Raw genomic sequence first — 11145 nt, forward strand, 5'->3', positions numbered from 1 at the left:
TATAATATAATAACAAATAGAAAACTCTTAAGCACTAAATAATTATAAACACAATTCTTGCAATACTATAATTTACAATTTTTAGAGGATAACCAAAGAAACCAAAGATAACGAAAGCCAAATTTCAAATACGTGCAAAGTCCAAACTGCATTACCAACCAACCCAAAATGACAGGATTAGCATTCTCTGCGCCATCTTTTATTTTGGAAGCTAACTAACGTGTGACGCCATGACAGTTCTGTTATTCATATGTTACATTTCATTCTATGTTAATATGAAGTTTTTTATGCCACACATTAACTACCATAGAGCTATAGATAAAGTATATATAGACAGTTTGCCCTAAGTCACGTGACCTAGAATGCAAATCGCACTATTGATTTGAAAAGGAACTCTATTATTTCTTGTTAGAAAATTGACTCGTTTTGGTAATAACAACAATTAAGTGTTAAAAATATGAAAATATTTATTTTTAAAGACAATAAGCGTTATTAAATTTTTATACTTTATAAAACAATATTTGTACATAAAATGTTTTTTAAATATGAAATAAAGAGAAGGTAGTACTAGTTTATTATTTTATTCAAATAGATAAGGACACAACTACAATTCTTCAAGAAATAATTGGTGAATATTAATATTAATAAATAAGGAAATAAATACTCTTTATTTTTATTTCTGCTACCATCTAACTTTAATAGATAAATAAAATACGTAATATAAAACGTTTATAAACCCGACCTCCACTTAAATATAACTACATATATTTTTGAATAAATTTTGGTTAAGTAAAAAAAATAAATTATTTTTGGTTCCACACATATAACATATTTTAATAAATGCAGACTTACATTCCTAACATAATAGATATAGATCAGAAATGTAGTTCATACCTTCGAGTATATACTATACTGGGAGGTAGCATGCCATTGCGAAAAGTGTGGCTGAGTGTGTGAGAGAGACAGACAGTATCTCAGTACTTGCTGTCTCACTCTACGTGATTGGTTGGAAATGAATGCTCGCGCTCATTGACTCCCGCAGTTGAAGCGAAGGGCATTTGATAATTGTATTCTTTTTCTGGTTAAGTTATATCTTTCGCAATATAAAAATTTCAAAAACTTCACACATTGTCTATAAGTTCATATTTTATAATAATTCTAAAATAGACATCAAATCCAAGATCGATCCCACCAAGGAATATTAAAGAACCTTTAAGCTTATATATTCTGAAAACATAATATACAATTACCAATAATAATATCTAATACAGAATGAAGATCATATGCTATGTAATCCTCATATAAATTTATTATCCAATAATACACACGTCTTTTATAACTAGACAACAGTATAAAACTATCAAATTGACTTTATATGCTTTATATGGGATGCTTTGTTTTTGCATTTCTGAACACTTGAATACAATTTATTAACATAGCACCAAGTTTCAAGTTTTCGGATTTGACACTGTATAAATACGCAATCCTTTAAAGAGCTCGCACTTTGATACATCTTTAAATCATATGCAAATAATACCATATTACAATCGATAACATTGGTACATCATTGACGAAAATTAAAAATAAGAGAGATCCTAGGTTCGATCCTTGAGGAACCCCAGATGCAGAACAGAAATATTTTTAATTAAATTGTATACTGCATATTGCACTCTTTTACTATATGATATAAATATTGTTAAGAATTTATCATTAAAATAGCTTTAGTTTATTGACAAAAATCCCATGATCTATTCGATCGATGGCCTTAGAAAACACAGTGTAGATTGTATTCACCTGACCCTGGTTACCAGTAACATTAGAAACATATAGGAAAAATATTTCCAAATTTATGATGTCTTCCATAAAAACCAGGGCAATGTAATATTTTGTCTATGGTGGTAAATTTTATCATATGAAAATATCTTCAAATATTTCACGAAGTTACATAAAATGGGTTTGAAGTTCGGAATTAACGAAAGATCACTTGATATAAGCACAGGACAAAAATATATGTTACATACTACAAGCAAATACATTTCCTACATTTGTCAATGTAGTTATTTGATTTGTTTAATCTATTAATAGCAATTAGATTATCAGAATCAGTAAACTCACTAATGTTCAAATTAGGAAAATGGAAGTTAGTTAGGAATTGTTGAATCCAGCCATGCATCAAATTTTCAAAAATAATCAGACGTCATTTTATGTTTTTAGACAGTATGTTTCCACTGGTGGGACTTAATATGACCTTTATATTTGGACTTATAATCACATGAATCACATTTGTACATTCGCACCTTTGAAGGATCGGCATGTTTCAACTGGTGGGTCTTAAGACTGTACTTATATTTGGTTTGGAAATTACAAAAATCACATGTGTACGTTTGCACTTTTGAAAAGTCTGTATGTTTCAAATGATGGCGTTCAAGTCTGTATTTAGTTTTTGTCAAAAAATCACATAAATCGCATCTGTATATTCGCACATTTGGAGCGTCAGTATGTCTTAATTTGTGAAGTCTAAATCTGTGTTTATGTTTGGTAATATAATCGCATGAATCACACTTGTATATTTCCGCTGTGTGTATCAGCTGGTGAAACTTTAGATTGTTTTTATATTTGGAATTAAAATCACACATATCACATGTGTACATTGGCATTTCGGAAGCATCCGCATGTTTCAACTGATGAAGACTAAGACTGTGTTTGTATTTCGATTTAAAATCGCACAAACCACACTTGTAAAATTGTACCTCTGAAGGATCCACATGTGTCAAATGATGACGCTTAAGTATGTTTTTATATCTGGTCTTATATTCGCACAAATTGCATTCATACATGTCTATTTTCGAGGGATCTGCGTGTCTCAGCTGGTGGATTCTAAGACCATCCTTATATTTGGTTGTAAAATCACACAAATCACACATGTATGTTCGCACTTCATGTAAGTTGGTGCTATATGACCCTTCCTTTTCAGATTTTCTTAAATGTCCTTTAGGCACATGCTTGTTTTTTTTTGTCTCAGAAATTTCCTTGTGTTCCAAATTGTGAAATGAAAGATTTGAAGGTCCGTTACTGAAAAATAGTATGTAAGTATAAATAATTCAAATTTTATACAGGGTGTATTTAAATGGAGGGGCACAAATAATACCAGAGATTCCTTGGGTGAAAATAAGTCGATTTAACCTAACATACCTATATCCCAAGTCGCATAATAAAAAAGATACAAAGTGTCAAAGTGAAAAATAAAAAATGGTTTTTCCTTAATAATTTCTATAATTTTAGTCAGAAATGTTTCAAATTTTCAACAGAAAGACTTTTTAATAATGGAAAAAATAATATAATAATGATTTTTGAGTGTCGAGTACGAGGCGCCCTCTGCAGGCAACGTTATTCATTGAATATGTAGTAACTTTTTTGTCAACCCCCATATACAGCTTTTAGTAACAGAATATGAAATATTGGACTTTTTTTAACAAAAAAGGTATACTTATTGAAAATGGCTAAAGCCAACCGTTTAGAAGATATTTTTAATTTCATAAATTAGTGTTACGGATTTATACCTCCACAAATACCAAGGTACAAACAGACACTTTTGTTAATAAATTCAGAACGCATTGCCTCACAGTAATTATTAGTTGTGTTCTGTATTTTAAAATTCGACCAAAAGGGGGCGCAGAAATCAACTGAGACATTATTTTTCTTGTTTTAAATTTACTTTACTATTTTTGCGTACCTATTATTTTAGCGTGCGTGAATACACTTATTGCATAATTTCTATTTAATTGTTTTTTCGGTGTCTTTATTAAAACACACATTTTCTTGTGTATGTGAAATTATTTAAACTCTGAGTTAAAGTAATCTCATGAAATAACAGTTCAGCTGAAAAAATATTGCAAAATAGTTACCTATTTATTGGTACCTAGTTTAATAATAATTATTAGCTGCTGCAAAAATTCTTTGACGAAGCATCTCCACACTATCAATAAGGTTGGAATAAACAACATTTTTTAAGTGAACCCATAAAAAATAGTCCATGGGTGTGAGATCCGGTAATCGCACAGGCCATTTGACTGGTGCATCGTTCCCTCGACCTATCGATCTCTCAGGAAAATTTAAATTTAACCATTGTCTAACAGCTACTAACCATTGCCTAACAACTATGAGCAAGAGTTCCGTCACGTGCGTACCACATGTGTTCACAGATAGCTAGTGGCACATCTTCAAGCAATATTGGGAGTTGTTCATTTAAAAATCTCAAATATTCAACTCCGCCGAGATGCCGAGGAAGAATAAACAGACCAATAAGATAATTTTCTACGATTCCTGCCAATACATTTAAACTAAAATTATGTTGAAATTCGGATGTACAAACTTGGTGAGGATTTTTGTCAGACCATGAGTGAAAATGACGCTTAATCACCAAACAAAATACTGGATAAAATATTTCTGTTTTCCATTGAAATGTTCATATACCATTGACAAAAATCTATACTTTTAGGTAAACCCGCAGCAGTCAATTTCTGCACAGGTAGATAGTAGGGGTATAAAAGATTATCATTTGCAATTTTCTAAATCGTAGTATATGAAACGTTATACTGTGTCGCCAATTTTCTGGTACTAGTTTCAGAATTCTGATCGTGTAAATTGACAAGGACAACTTCTTCAAGTTCTACATCGCGAATAAGATGTCTTCTGCCAGTACCTACAGGACGAGGTTGAATGTGTCCGTTTCCTGAAGTTTTTTTTTACCGACGCAAACGTTTTTCTAGCAGGAACACGACCATTGGGATAACTGGCATGATAAAGTCGTACAGCAGCAGCACACTTCTTGTAACATTTAAAAAATACTTGCAACATATCAACATACTCGTCATTAGTATACATAATTTGTTATTTTATTCAATTCCAAAACTATTTAATATCTAGGACGCAGGTAAATAGTGACTAAAATCAATTAACACTTTAAACTAATACTTCAAAATTGCAATTTACGAGTATTATCAACTGACATTTATCTACTCGATTTATTTAATTTATTTAAGCAACTCGAACCTTGGTATTCGTGGAGGTATAAATCCGTAACACTAATTTATTAAATTAAAAATATCTCTTAAACGGTTGGCTTTAGCCATTTTCAATAAGTATACCTTTTTTGTCAAAAAAAGTCCAATATTTCATATTTTGTTACTAAAAGCTGTATACGGGGGTTGGCAAAAAAGTTACTACGTATTTAATGCATTACGTTGCCAGCAGAGGGCGCCTCGTACTCGACACTCAAAAATCATTATTATATTATTTTTCCCATCATTAAAAAATCTCTCTGTTGAATATTAGAAATATTTCTGACTAAAATTATAGAAATTATTAACCCTTTCACTGATCCAGACGTATATATTCGCTAAAAATTTATAGGGCTCAAACTGCTCCAGACGGATTAATTCGCATGAATAGCTAAATTGGATCAGGCTGCTCAAACCGTATATATTCGCAACCATGCACATTGTGACTCGGTTATTGCAATTGGTAAGGCGAATTTTTGCGGGCAAGCTTATACCGACTGTGACAAATATTTTTATGGAAAGAGGTATTGGTAATAATACCAAGATTGTTCATGTTTCTTTCAGTTTCTATTTAGTACATATACTGTATTTTATTCAAAATAAAATCGTAAAATTTATCGTAAATCGTAATTTAACACAACATAATGTAAAACTATAAGTGGTCTAACTGCTCCAGACGTATATATGCGCACGCGATAAACTTTCGCGCACGACGCGGTAGCTACATTCAGACGTATTGCGCAGCGAAAGGGTTAAGGGAAAAACCATTTTTTATTTTTCACTTTCACACCCTGTATCTTTTTTATTATGCGACTTGGGATATAGGTATGTTAGGTTAAATCGACTTATTTTCACCCAAGGAATCTCTGGTAACATTTGTGCCCCTCCATTTAAATACACCCTGTATAGTAATGGGCCTGCATATAATTTTCCAAAATTTAAATTTAAAATGTTTTCTATAAATATTCACTTTAAGTAACTTTTTTCAGCAAGCTCTGGTTACAATTACAAAAAAAGTATAAATTATCACAAGGCAGCAGTATTTCTTTTTTGAGCAATTTTGGATATTGCAAACCAAAACAAGTATGCAGCAGATGAGTTATGTTTGATACTTAGGAGTTAAAACATGGACTTACACCCCTTTAGATTTGGAATTTAATAAAACGGCAGCTAACTCTCTTCCACATTGGCGACTTACCAGTGTGAATTAGCAGTGCTGCCAAGTTCCTCTGCTAAATTCCAAGTCCGAAAGCGGGCTAAAATTTAAATGTGTACAAATCACATCCGAAAACAGTAAACCTATATTCATTTATAGCTTGCTTCCACATACTTTTTCAAGATAATCAACATATTACTATGACATACGAAATGATAGGACCTATCAAAACTTTTGAGTTAATTTAATGATCATTAAATTATTCACATTAAAATGGAATTTTTATAGAGGAAATGACTGATATACACTACAGTTACGGTTTGGCAGATGACAAAATATCTTTAGGTCAGACTATAATAAAAATATATTCAACGGATTTATTGACACAAGAGACTAGTACTTTGAAGAAAAGTGATAGCGATGATGAATTATGCATGTGGTAATTTTAGACGATGTTGAAGATGATTCAACGACAAGTGGCAAGAATTTATAATATGAATTAAGTGGCAGTTTGGTAAACTCTTAAGAAAAATTATTTACAGGAAGACTTCGGCAAGATTATAGTACAGTTTAAGTGTTGTGTCATTAGATATTAATCACTTTGTACTAATTAATGTTTCGGTACATACTTCGTATTGAAAATCCTAATTCGACCTACCTGCAGCTTAGTTCGATATTTTAAGAAAAATGATGAGTTCAAAATATTTAACGTTACTGTAAAGAGAGAACGCATTACGTGGTCGTGGTCCTGTTGCATCGCGGGCCGTTCTGGGCTGAGCTGATCGCGGTCTTCTACAACATCAATTGCATTTGGCAAATGCACACAATCCTGCTCGCTATCTCCTTTAAATAGTTGGAGCGTCCCTGGGTGCTTCCCCTTTAACTCTAATATTGTGTTTTTTTAAATTTCTTTATCACTTATTACCTACTGTAGTGACTATGAAAAGATTCTAAATTCCGAAGCTTGACTTTAGTACATTCTACTGCTATTAAAAAATAATTTGTAACCCAAAATAGGGCTTTGCCTCATACTTCAATAATCTAAAAAGGAATTCGCTCTACGCTTATAAGCTAAAAGAGAGTTTTGCCCCCCCACTTAAAAGGAGTTGGGCCTAGCCCCACACAAAAAGACGCACAGTAATATGGACTAACTAGCCAGATGAACCACAAACCAACACCCGACAATAAAATAGAAAACTTAAATAGATTTGTGATGATTTTGATATCATTAATTCTTCCTGTACCAAATGTTATGGTTTTATTTTTGGTTTTCATAAGCAGGCCCATTCCTAGATACCGTACTTGTGAGCTTAAAATACCACAAGTTCTAAATGACTTACCCATACTCATTATCTTGCAATGTTTCTTTATGTTCAAGTTTTGGTGTAGTAGAATAAGTTTCCAACAATTCTTCTTCCTGTTCACTTACTTCAGACTTTATATCAATCTCCTCGGATTTTATGTACGGAACTAATGATGGCATCCTGATTAGGCTGTCACAGGCATCTGCATTATGAATACTCTTAATTTTCTCTTCTAGTTCTAAGCATTTCTTTATGAAACTACTATGGGCACTGAAGGAATCAAAACATGGTCTGCAAATAACTTGATCTTTCACAATATTGAAGTTCTACAAAGTACACTTTTTAGAATTTATATACACAAGGTTCAAACTGAAAAATGTGTGTAATTGTAGATGATTTGAGGTGGGACATACAGATTGCAACTTAAGCATATAAAACTATTTGAGGTGATTTCTTGGACTATTTTAAGAAAAGTTCTTATATGAATCTGTGAACTGAAAAGACAGCTTTTGTAACACACAATGTTAAGGTTTTTGAAACGTGTAATATTTATGTAAATTTTCTTGAAGATTGATTAACGTAAATTAATGGAACTTGTGCCAATTACTTAGCTAAGTAAAGGTAAAAATTCATTGAATTAAAATTCCATAAATGCAGTTGATTCCTAATTGTATTTAACCCTTTCACTGCTCCAGACAAGTTTATTCGCTAAAAATTTATAGGACTCAAACTGCTCCAGATGAATTAATTTGCTTGAATAGTTAAATTGGATCAGGCTGCTCAAACTGTACATATTCGCAACCATGCGCATTAGCGACTCAGTTGTTGCAATTGGTATAGGGAATTTTTGCGGGCAAAGCTTATAGCGATTGTGGCAATTATTTTTATGGAAGGAGGTACTGGTAATAATGCCAAGAATGTTCATCTCTTTTTCAGTTTCTATTTAGTATGGCTGTTGATATATTGTATTTTATTTAAAATAAAATTGTAAAAATATCTAGAAAATTGACAGAAGAAGAACTGGAAGAAATTTTAGCGAGGAGCGACAAGTTTGAGATTGAGGAGCGTAGTGATGGATGCTTTATAATAAAATATTAATAACTAAACTATTACAATTATTTTGAAACCTTTAAAAATATTAATTTAATGTAACACATAATAAATAAATACAGCCTAATTTTTTAAATTTTTGCTTTGACAGAACTAGTTTTTAAAATTTACAATAATTTGTTTCACAGTATTCAATGATGGCTTCCGCTTTTGCGGATATCGAACAGCAAATGTATTCCAAGTTCTTGTTAAAACTTTGTCACATTGTCCATAAATAATAAACAAATTAAAATAATCTTCATTTGATTAATTTAAACGCACTGGCATAATTAGAATTATAGATGTTTATAAAGAGTTTATATTTTAATTTAGTTTAATAACATAACACACAATAATATTTGACACAAGCCAAGTCACTTTTGTTATTTTTGACATGTTTATGTCCAAGGCAATTTTGATAACACTTCAGATATGATGAAAACTGCCAAAATAGTAGAAATTTGCAAATATCTCCAAAAGTAGTAATCGTAACCCTAACAATGCTTATATGGCTTGAAATAGAATTTCAATGTGTACAAGAGAGAGCAATAAAATACAGCTAAGAAAGTTATAGCTGTTTTACTTTGCCAAAATGTAACAGCGAAAATGAAATGCTTAGTATATTTTTGAATTTAAAGATATACCATAAGTTAGCATCGTCTAAGTTCTTTACGAATACCAAAAATCAGCTTGATATCACGTTCCTGAAAAGAGTTACTAGCATCTCCGCGGACCCTTACATCTGTCAAATTTTTTTTTAAATTAATATCTTGAAATCTATTATGCCTAGCCATAGGGAATATTGAATAAAAGGACCCTAAAATTTCATGTAGAATCCGAAAATGTAATAATATATAGGGTGTTCCATTTAAAATAACGAAGTTGGTGTGGACTTCTGGTATAATCAGCAGTGCTGGACAGTTCTAGACATTTTAGTTGTGTTCGCCCAAGGGACTTTGCCATATTGTCAAGTTTTCAAAATTTTCGGATGCGCACTTTCCTAGATATCAATCAATACAGTTCCCGGTAGAACACCCTGTATATGAATTGTAAACTATTACATTTACTTAGTTAAATTACTAAACCAAGCTTCATCAGTCTATGTCAAACAATATATTATTTACATATAAATGGTACATTTTCCAAAAACTTTAACACCCACAGTTTCAAAACTAAGTTGATTATAACATACACTCACACAAACTTTTCTTCTTAAAAGGATCCAGGGACCTATCAACTTAAATATTTTGTACTTACTTAAGTTACACATTGTATTTTTGTATATCGTTTTATATGTATGTACTTACTATTTCTGGAATAAACTTTTCGATCATATCAACCTCCATTTCATGTACAGATATAAATTTGTCTGTTATTAGCTGCATACATAGCCTACAAACTTTATGATGCTTTAATGTATTTATTGATTGTGTGTTTTCTGTTTCCTTTGCATAAATCTCTCTTAGGTCAATAGAACATCCTGATTCATCATCATGGGCGTAAGCAATTATAGTATCATTAGTGTAGAGACACACTGTCTTAAAATTGAAAGCTTCTGTGACCTTCAGTGAACAAGCATTACACATTATATGCGTTTCGTCAAAATTCTGAAAATCAAGTAACAGAAAATAAAAATTAAAACTAAGACTTTACACCTTGTTCAGTCAACAATTTTAAAAATGTATATCTAACAGTATGTTCACCTACTGGGAAATCTGTTTCAATGATCCTAGCTGATAGTTCTAAATAACTGCTGAATGATGTTGGTGTTGTCTTGTCAAAAATTACATTTAGAAGATGCTCTGAAATTATTTTTTAATGTAAGATAATGAACCTACCAATTTCAGTAAAAGAACATCTAAAATATTCCTCATCACTTCATTTATTTCCTCAAAATGTTCATCACTTACAACACCGAGGCATAACCTGCAAATCCTTTCCCCAAAACCACTCATTTCCACAATTTATTTTTGATACTGAATGTATAACAATAACTCTCTGTAATCTATGATAACTATTTTTTTCCCAGATATTGAATAAACTGTATAAACAATAAACATAACCTTATACAAGATAATGACAAGACACAAGAGGTGCGTTTTGTTGGAGTGATTCCGGAATTGATTTATGCAGAATGGGCGTTTTATTGCAAGGATATTCTGAATCCGGTGGCAACTTTTTCTTCTGTGGTTTGGGACGGAATTATTAGAATTAAGTGGTGGGGAGATCAAATCTGTGAGGTTACTAAGGTAGCTGGTGTAGCATTGGCCCCAAGGAGACTAGATCTCCATGATTGGCCCCATGGAGACTATCTAGTCTCCCTGATTGGCCCGTTGAGATTCGGCATCTGTCTTATGTCAGATTTGAATCTAATCAGTTCAGAGCGCGCGCCATTATTCCATGGCTAGAAATTGGCCTCAATGATTTGGGATCGAGAGGGATTATCCCTCTTTATCCTGCCTCATCTCGTGTAGGCCTGGACAGCCTTCGTAGGTGGGCCCCATCCGTCGTCTACCCCGACCGCAAATGCGGCCGG

General features: G+C 32.1%; 1 protein-coding gene across 2 annotated transcripts; it reads right to left on the reverse strand.

The window, feature by feature from the left end:
- Window positions 1-603: 603 nt before the first annotated feature.
- On the reverse strand, window positions 604-10669 carry LOC108916461 (zinc finger protein 142-like). Of its 2 annotated transcripts, XM_018722720.1 has the most exons (5): window positions 10520-10669; window positions 10317-10411; window positions 9917-10216; window positions 7557-7846; window positions 604-3072 (listed from the first exon to the last, which is right to left on the reverse strand). In XM_018722720.1, exons 3-5 carry the CDS (start codon window positions 10193-10195, stop codon window positions 2211-2213), a joined length of 1431 nt encoding a protein of 476 aa, XP_018578236.1. In that variant the 5' UTR covers window positions 10196-10216; window positions 10317-10411; window positions 10520-10669; the 3' UTR covers window positions 604-2210. The 2 variants fall into 2 exon arrangements, with proteins under 2 accessions (XP_018578236.1, XP_018578235.1); XM_018722719.1 differs by lacking the exon at window positions 10317-10411 and having other exon boundaries at window positions 10448-10669.
- Between the last annotated feature and the right edge of the window lie 476 nt (window positions 10670-11145).

This window comes from Anoplophora glabripennis, unplaced genomic scaffold (assembly GCF_000390285.2).
Source record: "Anoplophora glabripennis isolate ALB-LARVAE unplaced genomic scaffold, Agla_2.0 scaffold2043, whole genome shotgun sequence".
In the NCBI taxonomy this organism is placed as follows: domain Eukaryota; kingdom Metazoa; phylum Arthropoda; class Insecta; order Coleoptera; family Cerambycidae; genus Anoplophora; species Anoplophora glabripennis.

What these genes read in the sequence shown, in the direction of transcription:
- LOC108916461 (XM_018722719.1), bottom strand. Translation starts at nt 10,564, where the DNA reads ATGAGTGGTTTTGGGGAAAGGATTTGCAGGTTATGCCTCGGTGTTGTA. An exon ending in AAAAGTTTATTCCAGAAATA is followed by an intron (nt 7,847 to 9,916) that starts GTAAGTACATAC and finishes TGTACTTTGTAG; the next exon opens with AACTTCAATATTGTGAAAGA. An exon ending in TTGCAAGATAATGAGTATGG is followed by an intron (nt 3,073 to 7,556) that starts GTAAGTCATTTA and finishes ACTATTTTTCAG; the next exon opens with TAACGGACCTTCAAATCTTT.